The 18,367-nt window shown below is 38.5% G+C and overlaps 1 protein-coding gene across 1 annotated transcript in view; it reads right to left on the bottom strand.

The window, feature by feature from the left end:
- Positions 1-18,367, bottom strand: part of FBN1 (fibrillin 1) — a 261,762-nt gene that overhangs the window by 130,857 nt on the left and 112,538 nt on the right. Inside the window, exons 7-8 of the mRNA XM_082617138.1 lie at positions 8,862-9,059; positions 5,334-5,459 (exon numbers count right to left, since the gene is read on the bottom strand). Coding sequence (XP_082473264.1) covers positions 5,334-5,459; positions 8,862-9,059 — 324 coding nt within the window. The remainder of the gene's footprint in view (positions 1-5,333; positions 5,460-8,861; positions 9,060-18,367) is intronic.

The raw sequence follows: 18,367 nt of genomic DNA, 5'->3' as shown, positions 1-18,367 counted from the left end.
GCGTTTCTGTAAGTCAGTCTGTATCAAATGCCAGCTGTAAAAGTAAATCCGTTTGAGGAGCCTGGTGGGGAGTAGAACTTGGCTGGGAAGAGCTACTTTTGCGCTCTGAACACTTCCCCCTGTTTCCTTGGGGCAGGACAGAAGTGCTGGAAGTAGCTATGTCCATGGCCTCACTGGCTTCTTGCTGTGGACCTAAGAAGATACACAAATGGTAGGCTCCTTCCCTCCTGATTTGCTGCCCTGTCCTTTGTTCTTCTTCTTCCTTCTTGTCCCTCTGACTCATCTGCTCTCTCCAGGCATTCTTCCCATCCCTTGGCCTCTTCCCTAACCTGGGGCTCCTCTAGCAGGAGGGGAGGAAGGACTGTGGAGGGCAGATGGGATAGAGTTGGGTCCCAGTTCTGGGACAGGCATCCCTGGGACACCCAGCTCTCCAGGAGCTCCATCCAAGATCATGGATGTTGACATGACTGACAGACGGGGAAAACCAGTTAACCTGACTGTCTAGATCACTAACAAAGTGAGAAAAAAATCAACTAAAAATTGTGGCATCTGTTAAAAAGCACTATGTGATACTAATAATTATAAATGCCACCGAGCCTGTGAGATTATTATTATTGCTTTATTAGACACCTGAAATCCAATGTAAAATATGTGACTAAAAAACAAACAAGCTGATACTTCAAGTCAGGTTGAAAAAAACATCAACCTTATTACCAGTTTATACTCACACCACGCATGCCAGTTTGCATGGTTTCTTATTCATGTAGCCCCAGCTGTCCGATCCCAACTGAGAAACAGTGAGAAATGTGGAGATGGAGGCCTGATTGCAGAACTGGAAAGGACTCCCAGATATAATCGTGTTCAATCTCCTCATTTGGAAGCTGATGTAACTCAGAGCTGGTAACTGACTTGCCCAAGATCACAGAGAGGATGAGGGACATTGCCAGGATTCAGCCCAGGTCTACCTGATTCCCAGGGCTCTTGGGTCTATACCACAGAGATTCTGTTGAGCAGTTGGATAGGAGCCGGTGACCTTGAACAGTGAATCAGGGCCTGCACCAAACTGCAGAGGATGGAGCCCCAAGATAGCAATGGGTTAAGTAGCCCCAGGAATTCTCCTTGGTGTCTGGCAGGATAAGAGTCCCTGATAGCAAGTAGCCATCAGATAAATAGGCCATTATTTTAGAAAAGGGAAGTCTTAAGGTTTTTTGGCTTACATAGTAGGGAGAGATTAGATTTAAGAGTTACATTTTTAAAAAGTCCTTTGCATCACACAGTGTTGTAATTGCTAAAGGCTGGGCTGGTGATAATCTAAATCCCAAAATATCAGTGGTTAATTAGGAATCCAAGGGACTTCTTCCAGAAATAAAACTTAATCCTTTAATTACACGTTTTATTTCTTAATTTCCTCCCACAGTAACCTATGTAAATATGGACTTGGTTTCCAAAAAGAAAAGGCTCGTGTGTTCTTCCAGGGGGGCACACTCCAGAGTCACTGGGAAAATCAACAACGAAGGTGGGCATGAACTCTGCTTCCCTTTTTCTCAAGTCACAGCTATAAATCTCAATCTTTTTCTTCTTAAATTTATGAAAATTTAATAATTTTTATTTAATCGCTTCAGCTCACTAATTTACATTTCAAAGGTACCTAAATTGCATGTGTTGATATAAAACTAGGTACATGATATTTTCAAAAAGTTTTGGGAAAAGGGGGATATTTTAAGAAGTAAGGGAGAATTCTGCAAAAGGAAGATCTCACATAAAGCTGCTTTCACCATCACTGACGGCATGAAGGTAAGCATCCTGTAATTGGCTGAAACTAATTTTTTTTTTTTTTTTTTTTTGCGGTACGCGGGCCTCTCACTGTTGTGGCCTCTCCCGTTGCAGAGCACAGGCTCTGGACGCGCAGGCTCAGCTGCCATGGCTCACAGGCCCAGCCGCTTCGCGGCATGTGGGATCCTCCCAGACCGGGGCACGAACCCGTGTCCCCTGCATCGGCAGGCAGACTCTCAACCACTGCACCACCAGGGAAGCCCTGAAACCAATTTTTGATTGAATTTTTAGAAATTATTCTGGGCTTCCAGGTACCCAGTTCCTTCCTCTCTAAGTCAAGAGGAAGATACATTTAAAAAGCCATTCAATGAATTGGGAGATTGGGATTGACATATATACACTGCTATGTATAAAATAGACAACTAATAAGAACCTACTGTATAGCACAGGGAACTCTACTCAAGGCTCTGTGGTGACCTAAATGGGAAGTAAATCTAAAAAAGAGGGGATATATGTATACATATAGCTGATTCACTTTGCTGTACAGCAGAAATTAACACAACACTGTAAAGCAACTATACTCTAATAAAAATTTCAAAAAAATTGTAAATCACCAAACAAAATAAAATAGTCTATTTCAAGTTAAAAATAAAAAATAAAGCCACTCAAAGTAATGGCAAGGGTGCCAGAACCACTTTCACAAGGGCACAGAACCCCACCGTGGCCTGACCATCTTCCTAGGGCATATATGGGCTCTTGATCTTCTCTGTGGTGGGGGTCAGATTTTCTGGAATTCCTTCTATTGACCGCCTGGAGATCACCCCAGGCCCAAAGTCATGCCATTCCCATGGTGCGGTGGTGGAAGTGGAGAAGAGCCAGGAAGTCGAAGGAGGGGACCCACTCACCAAGCATTCTCAGAGGACTTTCCGACTGCTTTCCTACCAGAGTAAGGCAGGGCAACAATGCCCAAACCAGTCTCCAGGCCAGAATAAATGCAGTACTAACAAGACATTCTCTTCCAATATCAATTTTGCATAGAAAAATTAAAGGGAAGGGGAAAAACCCATCATCTGAATTTAATGTAACAGGAGATGGGAAAGAGAAAAAAAAAAAAAAGGTCTAGCCAAAAGTATTCTGTTTTTATCTTGCTACTGACTTCAATATGTAGCCGGAAAAAAAAAAAATTGTGGAAAAGGATTAAGTAATTTTCAGCCTGAATTTCTGGTCCATTGGTCACATACTATAATTGGTTTCTTAGCACTAATAAAAGGATTTTGAATAACTTTTCTTTCAGTCTGAGTATTAATTCTGTGCATCTTCTATCTAGTTCACAACGACAGAAGTTGAGCAATCCTGACTGATGTTAATTGACTGGTCTGAGTGAAAGAAAGTGTCACAGGAAAACAACTCTAGTTGAAACTGGAAGCTATCATAATTCTAGAAAACAAAACACAGACTGGACAAGCCATAGGAAGTATATTGCCCTAAATCTTGAAGCTGACTACATCTCTTGAAACTGAATATAGTAAGCTGAGAAAGCCTAAAAATGACCTATTGTTGATGTGGATTTTACATGCAATAAACCTTAAGAGCTTATTAATGTCATAAAAGATATGTATGATAATACCTGGAAATCTATACCATAATATTTTAAATATTTCAAAATATTAGGAAATAGAGTTATTAAAGTAGAGGTAATGGCTTGCATCCAGGGAAACAGACAATATAATATGGTACAACAAGCACCAGAGTGTGAATCAAAAGAAGTAAATATTATGTCGTATGATATTGCTTACATGTGGAACCTAAAAAAAGGATACAAATGAACTTATTTACAAAATGGAAATAGAGTCACAGATGCAGAAAACAAATATGATTACCAAGGGGGAAGGGGGGAGGGATAAATTGGGAGATTGGGATTGACATATACGTACTACTATATATAAAATAGATAACTAATAGGGACCTACTGTATAGCACAGGGAACTCTACTCAATACTCTGTAATGACCTCTACGGGAAAAGAATCTTAAAAAGAGTGGATGTATGTATATGTATAACTGATTCACTTTGCTGTACAGCAGAAACTAACACAATATTGTAAATCAACTATACTCCAATAAAAATTAATTTAAAAAAAAAAGAAGTAAATTTTAGCACTGTCTGATGACCTCAGTCAGGGCGCTTAACACACCCAAGACAGTTCCTTAATACATAACGGAAAAGGGTGAAACCAGGTAAGTTCTTTGCCCTTTCAGTATCAACATTCTCTACTTCTAACTTAATCCACAGTATAACTTCTAAATTACATTGGCCTATAGAGAGTCAACTTTATTGTTTGTTGAAACTTAAGAAGCCCTACATCCTTAGAAAGAGCTTAAGTATTTTTCACAGCTACCTCAACTGTTTATAACATGTTCAAGAACATATAATTATAAATTATAGGATGATTAATAACTTAAAAACAACTCTAACCCATAAAGATAATTTTAACACAGTTATTCAGTTTCAGGGCAAGTAGATGTTAAACTTCTTAAATGTAATTCAGATTTAAAGCTGCCTTTTGCATGTATGATATACCCTGGAGATCAACAAAGAAGATTAATGATCCAATTCCTGACAAATGACTTAGAATGAAGTATTCCTCAGTGCTAGGGTTTAGGAATATAGATACAACAGCAACTGCTTTCAACAAAAGTGCTTGCATCTAAAGGAAATCTTATATCACCCCAAAGACAATGAGTTGAGAATGAAGGAAAAAGTTTTCTCTGCTAAGCTTGATGAGAGATGTTGCCTTAAGAATGCTGTTACATTATTTTCAGACATTACATATATAAGGTACATGAACTCACTAAAGAAAAGAATTCAGTGCTGCCTAGTTACTTCCTGGATGTTTCCCTCTCGTGAAAACAATATTTATTACACTTAGAAGCCAGGGCTCTTTTAGGCAAATAGCAGAAGTGGTGAATATGAACACATTCTCTGTACACACATTTTTAGAAGCTCAATCTATAAACTAAATGCAAATATATAAATTTACCTCAAGTTATTTTTCTGTTTGATTAACATTAAAAGGTTTCCATTTGATAGACAGAAAAGGAAATCCTAAACTTGTACTAGGAGCATAAATATAAGGGTTAATAGATCTCTCCAAAGGGAAAAAAAAATCAAACATACATTTTGACTAGAAAAACAACAGAAGATATGTCATTCTGAATGACATGTAATGATCAAATTTAAATTCATGTGTCTAGAACTATACAAAAACATGTATCTTGAACATTTTAACCCAAATATTGGTTCAAAAATATTTCATGTTTTAATGTTTAATTTGATTCAGATGGATCTCTTATTTTGGGTCTATAAAAATGGAAAAAGCTGCAGGCTTTTTCTGGTTCAATAGCAGAAAAGCATATTATTCCCGGTAAGGATATTATATGTACACATTCACAGGAATGACAAAGACAGAAGGATTTAGGAACAATTTGCAAAAAAGCTTGTCACTGATTTGGGTTTTGCCCGCCCCTCCACCCCTTAACTGCAAAGCATGATATTTCTTACCTTCACATTTTTGTGACACTTCATTAAATTTGTGTCCAGCAGGGCATTTGCACTCAAAAGACCCAACAGTATTAATGCAATTTCCTCCTTGACAGAGCCCAGGGATGGCCTGGCATTCATCCACATCTGTGAGATTTTAGAAGCAAGGGATGGGGCAGGGGGTGGGGGAGGAGAGATTCATATAAAATTCGTTGCAGAAGAAAACATGATAGTTTGCCCACAATTATATTATCACATTTATATCAATGAGCTATTTGTCCATCACAATATTTGGAACATGATGAGAGACACTGTTTCTCACAATTACATTATGCGAAATAAATTATTTGAGTAACATAACTTGGTCAATAGTGTTCTATTGGAAGTCACAAGTATTCTTTATTTTCCTACCTTCCATCTTCCCTCATGCAGAGGAGGATGTTGGTACTAACTTTTGTGAGTTTTATTATGCATGCTGCAAAGTACAAGCATACTATGATAAAAAGATTGACAGTAATAACTAGAGGTATTCAAGAAATGCTTACAATCAAAATGTAACACATTTCTATAATAACACTGTCTTTAAGAGTTGTATGGAGTGATTCAGTTCAAACAGAATTTATTTGAATGAGATCACTCAGACTACACGAGACAGCTAATGCTTTTATACAAATGAGATGGAAAATGTTCACCATAGATTCTGGAGAGTTGTCTTGCACAATAAAAATTAAACAACAAAGGAAATTAGGCCAAGAAGTGAGAGCAGAGCAGCTGCCAGAGGGAACCTTCTTAAAGGTAAGTCGGATCCTGTTCCAGCTCAGCTTAACACTTAAGGCCATGCTAAGTCCTAGAGGAGTCCACCTGACCCCTCTACTCTCTGAACTCATCTATCCTCCGCCCTCTCTCACTCCTCTCCATCCACAATAGCTTCCTTGCCATTCCTCAAATACAACAAGGTCGCTCCTGCCTCAGGGTTTTGCAGTGATGGCCCCCTGCCTGGACTACTCTTTGTAGAGCTTATGGTTCACACTGTCCTACCCCTCAGATCTCTGCTCCACTGCAGCAGGGGACCCTCCCAATGCCAGTCTAATAGCAACACCCACCTCGCCCCCCATCACTCACCACCCTTCCTTACTCTGCTTATTTTGCCACATAGGACCAATCACTAGCTGACCTAATAAATATCTGTTTGCTTTGCTTTGTTCTATAAATCAAATGTTTTCAATACAAGATTCCAGGGAGCAGGTTCTTTGTCTGTTTTGTTCACTGCTGAATCCCCAGCACCTAGGAAATAACTATGGTCCTACATGGAACCCCAAATACTAACCTTCCAGGAACAAAAGTAATCATTCCAGGCTCATTAGAAAGATGTTTATAAAAGTACATGTATTCTCTCCATCTCTTCATCCATAACACACAAAATTCTGGTTTAATAAGAAACCCCAGGGAGGCAGTCTAACTTTTCTTCCTCTGGGTATTTTTTTTAGAAATCATACCCTTTAGTTTTACTCTTCAGTGTGAAGTGAGAGAGCAATTGCCAACTGTAAAATCTCTAATAATCTGTGTTTTTGAAACAAGTTGCCATGCAGGAAAGGGGGTACTAACTTAACAACAAAAAGTATCACTTTTGATACTTTGGTACAAAAGTATCACTTACTGTTTTACATAAAATGTCCTGGCTCACAGATGAACGACAATATGTGAGTATAATTAGATTATGTTTTACAGCTGATCTCTATTTTGTCTTACACCAGAATTTTCCATTCTTGCTATGTTCAATATGTTTATTAAAATGTTATTTGAAATTACAATTGGACATAGAAGCAAAACTAGACAGTCTTGCTGATCATGAATTTTGGCCAACAGGAAATATACACGAGGGCACTTCTCCACTGGTCATACATTCCAAGGCTGGAGACAGAATAAGTTCCTTTTTGAACCCATTGCTCACAGCCCCTCACATGTGGCCAAAAGACTAAAAACACAAGCAAGGAAAGGGCACCCCAAGCTGATAACAGACCTTCTCTGAAAAAAACCAACCAAACATGAAGAATTTCATTCTCACAGTGGCAATATAACTGCCACTTTGATTCCATGGGTTTTCACAAATTTTCTTCTTATAAAAAAAACTCTTTTTTCTATTGGATGTTGAAGAGTCAGGAAGGAACAGGAAGAAAATGCTGGAAAAGTTCAGGTTGTATGAAATGAATATCAAAGCTAAAGAGAAGCAGTTCTTCCCTCTCTCCCTCTTCATCTCTTCCCCTGAATTCTCTCAGCACCTCAGACTCTGACTAGGACTCATGGGTGGCAGTGGAGTACTCAAAATCTGGCTTTCTGGTCACTCTCTGTGAGTTCATGGGTATTAGCTGACTTCAAACACCATGGCCAAGAATTTTTTCAAAACTCCTTGAGACTTCCCAAGGATGAGAAAAATAAGAAGGCACCAAAGAAAAAGGGGGACAAAACTTACTCTTTATTTTATGAAATTGTACCATTTACCCTTTTGTAATTCTAGGATTTCAAAGTGACTTCTTGCTGCTCCTAACATTCAAAAAGATACATTCAAGGGTATACAAAAGAGCTGCATGTTGTACATAGAAGCCAGGGACCAGGATCAACCGTGTTTATCAGAAATGAAATTTATTGAAGTATAATTTAATGGAGATCCACAGAACTGTGTGATTAAGCTCAAGTTCTGCTTTATTGCATATTATCCTTAGAATTAACATACAGAACAAAATCAAACTAGTATCTATTTGCCTCAGAAAAGCATACCTTGAATTTTCTCTAAGCACTGCAACTTGCTAAAAAAGCACTGAAGATGTCTAAAGGAAACAGATACAGCCTGGGAGTTTTCAGTCCCATCAGTTTAGTGCGGAGCTGCCTCTGTTCACTTCCTCCTATTTCCTGCCAGACATCCAGACAATAAAAGAATTTGTACAGCTGGAAGAACAGGACTAAAAGCCAAAAACAGAGTAAGGGCTTCCATGGGAGGCAGGAGAAGAAGCAAGCAGGCAACATCTGGGGATATTTAAAACTGTGAAACAAATCCTAATTTATTTCTGACTTGTAAAAAAAAAAAACCCAAAAAACAAAAAAGAAAAACCCATAATGTAGCATGTAAAATGGAGAGAGGAACAATTTTCCTCAGGTCAACTAAGTACAATCCATGAGACAGAGGAACTCCAGCAATTTCAAATGAAGGGGGAAAAAATTAAGAAAAACAAACTACCTTATTCACAAATTTTGCTTTGTGTTTATACACAGCATTGCTCTAATATATAGCATTGCTCTAAACAGAATCATACCACCCCCGGGAAACACGTTTGGGGTTGGAGGGGGGAACCACTGGCAAGAAAAAATCCAGGGGGACCAGCTGCTGTCTCTGGAGCCACGCTCCTAATGCCTAAGTTGGATATCATGCCGTCAGCGAAATCGTGAAGTTATGCCTCTGACACTGCTTTTCCATTCTCTCCAACTTCACTGGAGAATGGCTCTCCAGAGCAAATAAGATGAATCCATTAATAACTCCATCGGCCCGGGGTTTACCTTGACAAGCTCCTGTGCGGATATTTGGAATGAAGCCGCGGCGACAGGGGTGGGGCTGGGCTGGGCACATCTCACAGGGGTGGCCCCAGGCGCGGCCGACCGTGGCACAGCAGAGTGTTTTTGTACAGACAATCCCGCTGAGCTGTCCCTGGCACATCTGGTTGCTGATCACAGTAAAACACGGGCCTGTCCTGTAATCTGAAAATAAAGAAGGAGAATTCCATGAAAGTCCAGAAAAGCAGGAACTATCATACGGAAGAACAGCTGGGCCTGTCGTCCTGGACTCCAAGTTGCGAAATGGTCTTCAGGAATAGAACCGCACATCACTGACTCCGTGTGAAGCCTTGGGCAGACCATTCCGCCTCTGAGCCCCATTTACCTCACCTACGAAATGAGGATAAAAACACTAGTTCCTATCCACTTTGAAGACACTGTTGTGAGGATCAGATGAGCTAATGGAAAATACTTTACAACTGTGACATGCTATCCAAACATGACATAATAATATTATCTACACATTCATTCACTTAAGTAACTGTATCAGTGACTATTATGAATCAGCCCCTATGCTTGATACAGGTGCTTCAGTGATTCAAAGATCCCAAATCCCTGCCCTCATAGAGTTTACAGTCTATTATTATTTAGGTTGGAGAAAGCAAAGAATTTCAAAACTTGCAACGAGGAAAGTCATGGCACCTTCTTCTCTGGAGTTTCTTGAAAAAGGGAAATGGTTACTTGTTTCTTTTGGATTGGGTCCACCTTATTTCAAATACAAAAAAACAAGCAAACCAAAAATAAAACCCATTCAAAACAAAAAACAACAAGCAGAAAAGTTAGATATGCAAAAGACATCAGGTATTTAAAGAGTGAGGGCACTGATCTGAAATCACTGTATCCCTTGGGCAAAAGGATCATCTTAAAGCAAACAGGGATAAGCCAAGACCACAGGAGAAGTTCCATTTCCAAGTAGTCTCACCAGTACAAAATCTGTCTCCTTTTTTTTTTTTTTTTTTTTTTGAAAAGGGAGAAAGTCAATCTGGATTCGGCAGCCAGCAAACAAGAAAGATTAAGATGTAGTGAGGACCAAAGCCAGGCTGTCCCCAGCCCCACCGTGGGAGAAATCTGGGCCATAATAACCCTTTCTGTTCTACAGCGGCCTTGGCCGATAAGGGAGGCTGGGCCGTGGCAAGACTCGTGGGCTCCTATCCACCACTAGCGCCGCATGCTTCCTCGTATCATTTCTGCAAGTGCACAGATAGAGTGCTTCCTATGAGTCTAGGGATGGACTAAATGACCCCGGTAAGTTCCTTTCACCACTGATTCTACAGGTTTATGAAAATCACTGGGTGTGCTAATGAAACCACCGGGCTATACTTTCATTTTGATGTTCTTCTGTCTTTCTCCAAGTAGCTCATGAGTCATGATATGCAATTCGCTAAGGACAACTCTTTATCACAGTACCCACAAGAGTGAACAGGCTGAACCATGACACCATTTGGGCAATAGCTGACTCTTCCCAGCTTGTGTCCCTCTATCCTGTGTATTCCCTCCTCCTGTCTCTCTGTTGCAGTTACAATCCCATCCGCTCCCCATCACTAAATGTTCTTCCTCACTCTCCCTTCTTCCTTGCTGGAATGAGCCAGCCACCTATGGCCAATGGCACTGCCCTAATGCCTGTGCTGGAAGATGAGCCTTCCAAGAAATTCCAAAAACAAAGCTTCACCCAGTCAAGCACAGCAAGAGGATTAGGCCCAAATTACGGCAGCACTTGAGAGATGGACACAATGGTCAAAACGTCAAGTCCTCATCTCCACATCTCCCTCTCTCCATGCCAGAGCTTACCAAAGTGTGCTATGATGGGATGCAAGACGACCTTAGATTGTCTTGTTTTAATAGTCATATATTAATTTTAATTTGAATTATTATTAAAAAGTACAAACCTACCAGACTCATAATTTCATAGATATGTTTGCTATGATAAGAATGAATAAAAAAACCTTTTAATTCAATTTAAAGAAAAATATTAAGTAAATACTAGTACAGAATATGCAAATAGGCCAAAAATTGTGTAACCGGTACAGAAACACCACCAGCATTATCTTTCCAGAAAACCAACCTTAGACCTTTGCTCTCCTGGTGTCTCTACATTCTCTGGCCCAACTTTCCAGCCGTATCTCCTGATACTTTTTTAGTTTATTATTGTCTTTTTACTTTGTTTTTGCATTTTTTTTACCCTGATTGCATTTTACTTTTATATTATCAAATTCTAAGTGTATTTTAATATTATTCATAATATGCCAGATCTATTCAAAATCTGCTATTGTCTTCCATAGTTACTGTATTCAAACAAGAATACAAAAATTAAATGCTTGAGCTGTTGAGTAAAATCTTTGCCCTCATTTCATCCTGTCAATAAAGAAAAAGTCACTCAGCACCACGGTGGTGTGCAACTAAGTCGCTCCTAAACACAGTAACTGCCTGGACAAACTCAAATGCTGTAGTCATCATTCTTTCTTTGGCTCAGTTCTTCCAAATAGTACTTAGGGGCATTTATTAAATACTTAGCTGATAGATGGTCTCTTTCATATTATAATTTTTTTAACATCTTTATCAGAGTATAATTGCTTTACAATGGTGTGTTAGTTTCTGCTTTAAAACAAAGTGAATCAGCTATACCTATACATATATCCCCATATCTCCTCCCTCTTGTGTCTCCCTCCCACCCTCCCTATCCCACCCCTCTCTCTGATTGGAAAATAACTATTTCAGACAATTAGGAAAAGGCAGTAACATATAAATAAGAAAATAAAAATCACATGTAATTGTACCTAAAGAAAGCCTGATAACATATCAGTTATATTATCCTACATAATTTTACATGTGTGTTTTATTTTTTATCACTAAATGGGATTTATATCAAATATTCAATTTTGAATCCTGCTGTTTCTTTACTTAACATTGCCGAAAGCATTTTCCCATGTAAATACTATTCTAACACGTGGCTTTAATTGCTGCATAGTTTTCCATCAAGTTATATCATAAATTATTCAATCATTTAATCTCATGCAACAGCCATCAAGATTTTTATGACTACATATATCTTATATTTGAGACTAGAAAGATCACAGCAACATAATCTTTTATTCAAAAAATAAATAAAACCTTCCATGTTAGGTAACGGGGAAGGAAATTTAGGTTTATTTCCTATTTTCCTCTTGACTTACTGAGACAAATGCAAATACTTTAATCAAATAGACTCTTGTTGGTATGCCATTTTTCAATCTTTAAAAAACATAATGGAACATGAATTTTAGTTTGCAGTTTTCAACACTGCTTGGATCTGTTTTTCCTCTTCATTTTGCCAAGATACTCTATGGAATTATCTTACATACAAGGATTGCAAAGATTCCGGGTACATGCAAATACAGTGTTTTGTGAGTGACACCAGCAAAATCAAGGTCCACTAGAAAACGCTAGGAAAATCTGAGTCAGTCCTATCTAACACTGGTTCATGACTTCAGACATAAATTCCTCATCGGAAGGTTTGCATCAGAAGAAAAAATAACCTTTAAGACTTTTCCAGGGTCAACAACTTTTTGCCCTCATTTCAATATGAAACACATGGAATAGAAACAGCACTTGTTAATTCTTACAATATTCATTAGGCATCTCTAGAGCCCATAGGGATCCATCTTTACTAAATACACTAAATATCTGCAAATAGTTTGAGTATGTGTAACAGAATCTATGGACTTAACACATTTCCACACTAGATCCTTATCACTACAGACAAAGAGAAGAACCAGCTCATTTGACCATGCAGCTTAGTAAGTGGACATAAGTAGATTTGTAGAGACAAATTTTCAACAAAAATGGCTGATTGTAGAGGGAGAGGCATAATCTGGATGAAACAGAATTGGATCTAAAAATGTTTTGGAAGGTAAATGCTGTATTAACGTGGTTTTCAAATGTCATTCCGATTTGGCAGCATGTGCTTTTTGTCCTGTGCTTCATTTAGATTGCCAAAGTTATGCTGTTTTTAGTCCAATACTCCAACCACAAAAAAAATCTGCCCACACTCCCAATTCCTTACTAATAATCCAATTATTTACAATTATTCCCATAGCACTTACGTGATACTAGGCTAAATTTACATACTCTTTTTCAGACAGTCCCAGCTCTAGACAGGGAATGTGCCTAATTCAATGCTTGGATAATATCTGACTCATTCCCTCAACGTAAATCATTATTCCTCATGCAAATAAAATATCGTATTAAAAACACTTTTTGTTCACAAGTTGCTCTACAATCACTTCCTTATAAGACCTCCATGAACTAGGGCAATAGGCCAAGCCTTTCTAACATTAAAATGCAATTTTAATTGTTTTTAACTGGCTTACTCTAGTGTGGCTGGTTCATGGGAAATTCTGCATCTACATGTTCCCATTATGAGTGGTTAGGCTCAAGGATTGTTCCCCAGTCCCAACAGATTTGGCCTCAAGGCTTGGGATCTAACCAACGTATATCTGCAGCTCAGAATGCTGTGACCTGTGGCGTTACTTTACTTTCATTTGCAATCAGACTTCCCCCTGAAGCAAATGCATCATTCACAGAAAAAGAACTGTAGTACAATGAATTCTTGTCACTCCTACCCAGTCACTAAACCACAAACTGCAGGGAAGGCACAAGGATATAATTTTGGGCACTAGGCTCCAATTATTTTAAATCCATCTTTTCATAAGAATTACACACAAAACAATGAGATATCAATTTATCCATGATAGAGAGGGTCACAGCATGCTTCTTCCTTCCAGGTAGTTTAGCCTGGGACACATTAAGCTCCTAACGTGTGGAATTTCAATACAACCTTTTGAGGAAGGAGGTCAGAGAACTTCCGGTCTGAGCTAAATGAAAGCAAAGAAGTTCCATGATTGTAATCAGCCTCATAATTGCTGCTGTTTCTTCTTACTCCAATCATTCTTACCCTTAGGACATAACCAAATCACCTAGGGATGTTTTGCAAAATACTGATGCCTGGGTCTCACCCCTGTCCTCCCATATGCCTCCCTCTTGGAATGTGGTTCAGTAGATGTGGCATGGTGGCTGGGCATCCATATTTTGTAAAAGCCCCCAAAGTGAGTTTGCAAAGTGTTTGCAAGATAGCTGACTGCTCACCTGAAAGTCTAACCTTAGAAATGTGAGACAGCCCATAAGCTGGGATCACTGCCACTCAACATAACTCAGTATCTTTCAACCAGGATAGACATTCTAATCACAACAAAGTAGTATTCATTTCCATAGTATTGATTGACTATGAGGCACTTTATCATATTCTTTATTAATTATTTTGACCACAAGCTCACTAAACCAAACAACGAATCAAAATTTAAGAATGCTAAACACCAACTACTCCGCTGTCCTAATAGTCAACGGAATTCACATTTCCAAGCTCTCCCTTCCCAGTGTCACAAAGCACATTTACAAACATGGCATCACTCCACTACCATGATCTCCCATTTCCAGCTTCCCTGTCCAGTGTGGGAGCTGGTACTTGAGTAAAATTCCAGGGGGATTCTCCAAGCAGGATCCAAAGACATTGATCAAGCTTACCATCAGTAACACCAAAAGATAACTCTTAATTTCCTCCAGAATTGCACTACTGCAAACCACGTTGAAATCTTTCCACACAGCCGCTGATATGATGAAATACACAGTACTAAACATTATCTAAGAAGTTTAGGCCAAAAATAGTCAAACCTTAAATCAAGCTTCCTGACCAAGCTTCCAGTCAAGAGGGCATACAGGGATAGAAGAACAAGATAAATAACACCACAAGGAAGCAATCAGAAAACTCAGCCTGTGTGATTTTCAAAGGCAACTGGGCTGAACTTTTCCAAAAGTAAATGACCCCTCATACACAAAAAAAGAAGGTAGAGTTATAATTTTAGATTAAAAAGATATAATAACCAAAACTCAGTTGGACACTTTCAAAAAGAGACAACTGGGGAAATTTTATATGGGCTGGATATTAGACGATATTGTGGAATTACTGTTCTCTTAGACATGATCATGGTATTACAGTTATATACGAGATACCCTTACTGTTTAGAGGTGAAGTGCCATGATGTATGCAATTTAATTTTCAAATCATTTAGCAAAACAGACCATAAATATATATATACAAATATATGCACAATATATAGTTATCATACATATATAATAATACATACTTATGTAATATGTATTATAAATTATATTGTACATTATATATTATATATAATTAAATATATAATGTATATTAAACATATACAAATTAAATATACATAAATTATATATAATATATAACATGTAGATAACTAGACATATAATATATACATATATTAGTATATTATACACAAATATATGTATATACACATATATACATATGGAGTATTATGTGTATAAAAGTGGGAAAATGTTAAATATTTAGCATAGGTAGAAGGTATATGGGTATACTTTATATTATTATTTCAACTTTAATGTAGGTTTGAAATTTTTCGTAGTAAAAGTTCTTGGGGAGGGATAGGAATTCCTTTCAGGGCTACTTTTACTATGCAATAGTGCACCTTCTATTTCATTCAAGCTGGTTTTTTTTTTAATGACACAATAAATTTTGAATCTAATTTCCAATCCATACGTTTCTATAAAATACTGCATGCAAGACTGCCTGTTAAACATGGTCTACACAATGTTATTTGAAGAATATGACCTTTTGGCAAATTTTTCTAAACTACACTATGCAAAATGTTTACTTTAAGCAACTGTATCTGTGGTACAGCTTAATTGTATATAACTAATTTTTTTTAAAGCACTTTAGAAATAAAGCATAGGAATAAGCACAACACTATTTCTGTGTTAATGTTTTCCTCTGTCTTTCAACTTCTTTAATTCATAAGTTAAAAGTATTGCCATACAAACTTTAATATAAATATCATTCAAAACTGCAGAAACAGGGACTTCCCTGGTGGCACGGTAGTTAAGAATCCGCCTGCCAATGCAGGGGACATGGGTTCTAGCCCTGGTCGGGGAAGATCCCACATGCTGCAGGGCAACTAAGCCCATGAGCCACAACTACTGAGCCTACACTCTAGAGCCTACGTGCCACAACCACTGAAGCCCGCGTGCCTAGAGCTGGTGCTCCACAAGAGAAGCCACCGCAATGAGAAGCCCACACATCACAACGAAGAGTGGACCCCGCTCACTGTAACTAGAGAAAGCCTGCGCGTGGCAACGAAGACACAATGGAGCCAAAAATAAATAAATTAATTAATTTTAAAAAAACTGCAGAAACAAGGTGATTTGTTGTATAGCATTTAATCTAACACATAGACTAAGCAATTCACCAAAATCCAAGCCATAGTTCTGCGGACCCGATTTTGTGTGTCAGCAATTCAACTACAGAAAATTATTACCACATTTTATTCTGCTCCATGATGAAGAAAACAGTAAGCAATCTTGTTCAGGGAAGAGAATATCTCATTTCCAAATAATCACTTACCTGACATTATTCATCCCCTCACTGTACATCCTACAAGTCATTACTGATTGCCATTTTCCCCCAGAATTATCTCTAAACTACTTTTACTAGAAAAAAACAAAATAGTTAGGGGGTGGATAAAAGTCACATTCTGGTTTAGGCGATATATTTACCATCAAGATAATAAAATCAGAGAGAGTGTCTTCATTTTTAATGGTCTGCAAATTCAACTTGAAAGAACCAGCTGGCTCTGATTTATTCACTTTTAAAATGGCTTGTATGAGTGCCACATTAAACCAAACTGCAGTTTCACCACAGAGCATCAGCTATTGAACAGCAAGACAAAAACAATAGTATTATATAACAATTTGATTTATTTGTTCTTTTATATTTTCTTCAAGCCACGAAGTAGAAAACATTCTCTACCATCCAAAAGCAAGATTAACAACATAAGAGTAAAGGGCCCTATGATCAATGATATTCAATATAAAAATTTCCAGGACCAACATATTCTTAGATCAACTCATATATCTCAAAAGTGCCCTGTAATACTGCTTATGTTCCAAATATAAGTTCTACGAACAATGGATTAAATTTCCAAAGTATCCTAATAGAATGTTTTATCATTAAAATTGGAAGATTTTTATGATAAATGAGATTTTCATATTTGGAAGGTAAAGGCCTATGTTAGTACAGGGATAATAAAAACAAATTGATTAGAAATATTCCACTGCAAGTTCCATTTATATGAAGTACCTAGAATAGTCAAATTCATAGAGAAAAAGTAGAATGGTGGTTGCTAGGGGCTCGAGGAGGTAAGAGTGAGGAGTTATTGTTTAATGGGTTCAGAGTTTCACTTTGGGAAGATGAAAACGTTCTGGAGATGGATGGTGGTGATGGCTACACACAATGTGAGTGTACTTAAAATGCCGCTGAACCACACACCTAAAAATGGCTAAAAGAGCAAACTTTATGTATATGTATTTCACCACCATAAAAAAAAATCCCACTGCATAAAATAAAATCAGACATTCTGAGTTCAATGATCAGGTTCAATGAGTAAAGTTTACAACTGTAAAATGTAATCAGGGATCCTTTATTCATTCAACAAATATTAATTGTGCTATATCAGTGGGCAGCATGGGATAAAGTCCCTGACCACATGGAGTTTAAAACCTGGTTGGGGGGGGCTTCCCTGGTGGCTCAGTGGTTGAGAGTCCGCCTGCCAATGCAGGGGACACGGGTTCGTGCCCCAGTCCAGGAAGATCGCACATGCCGCGGAGCAGCTGGGCCCGTGAGCCATGGCGGCTGAGCCTGCACGTCCGGAGCCTGTGCTCCGCAACGGGAGAGGCCACAACAGTGAGAGGCCCGCGTACCGCAAAAAAAAAAAAAAAAAAAAAAACCTGGTTGGGGGAGGTAGTCAACAAACACAGGGTAAATACATTAAAAAGAATTATAGATTTGAGGTTGTGATTTAGTCTACAAATGAAATAAGCATGCTGCCGTGATAAAAAGTAATTGCGGATACCTGACTTGGTAAGGGTTATCAGGGAAGACTTCTTGGAGGAGGTGACATTTAAACTGAGGCCTAAAGGCTGAGAGCAGACCAGCTGTGAAAATGAGAGTAAGCGCTTTCCAGGTTTCAGAGACAGCTGGGAGGTAGCCTGGCTTCTCTAGTAACGAGAGAAGGCCGCTGTGAACAGAGCTGAGGGAGGAAGGGGAATGGGGCACACGGTGAAACTGGAACATTAGGCAGGGACTGGATTACACAGCACAGTCTAGGCCACGGTAAGAGTTTGGATTTGGCTCTAAATTCAACAGGAAGCCACTGAAAACACAATGTGTTAGTTTTAAAGGACTCTGATTAGAAGTTTCAAGAGCGGAAATGAGAAGAAACGTAGTAGTGACTAAAGGAAGGTGGTGGTGTAGAAATGGAGAGAAGCTGACAGGTGGGGGATGTCCTTTAGTCACCCCGCGGGGGTGGCGGGGG

Source organism: Mesoplodon mirus (genome assembly GCF_964341445.2).
Source record: "Mesoplodon mirus genome assembly, chromosome: 4".
Taxonomy (NCBI): domain Eukaryota; kingdom Metazoa; phylum Chordata; class Mammalia; order Artiodactyla; family Ziphiidae; genus Mesoplodon; species Mesoplodon mirus.
The sequence above is the reverse complement of the archived record's forward strand: the minus strand, read 5'-3'. Positions and strand labels throughout refer to the sequence as shown.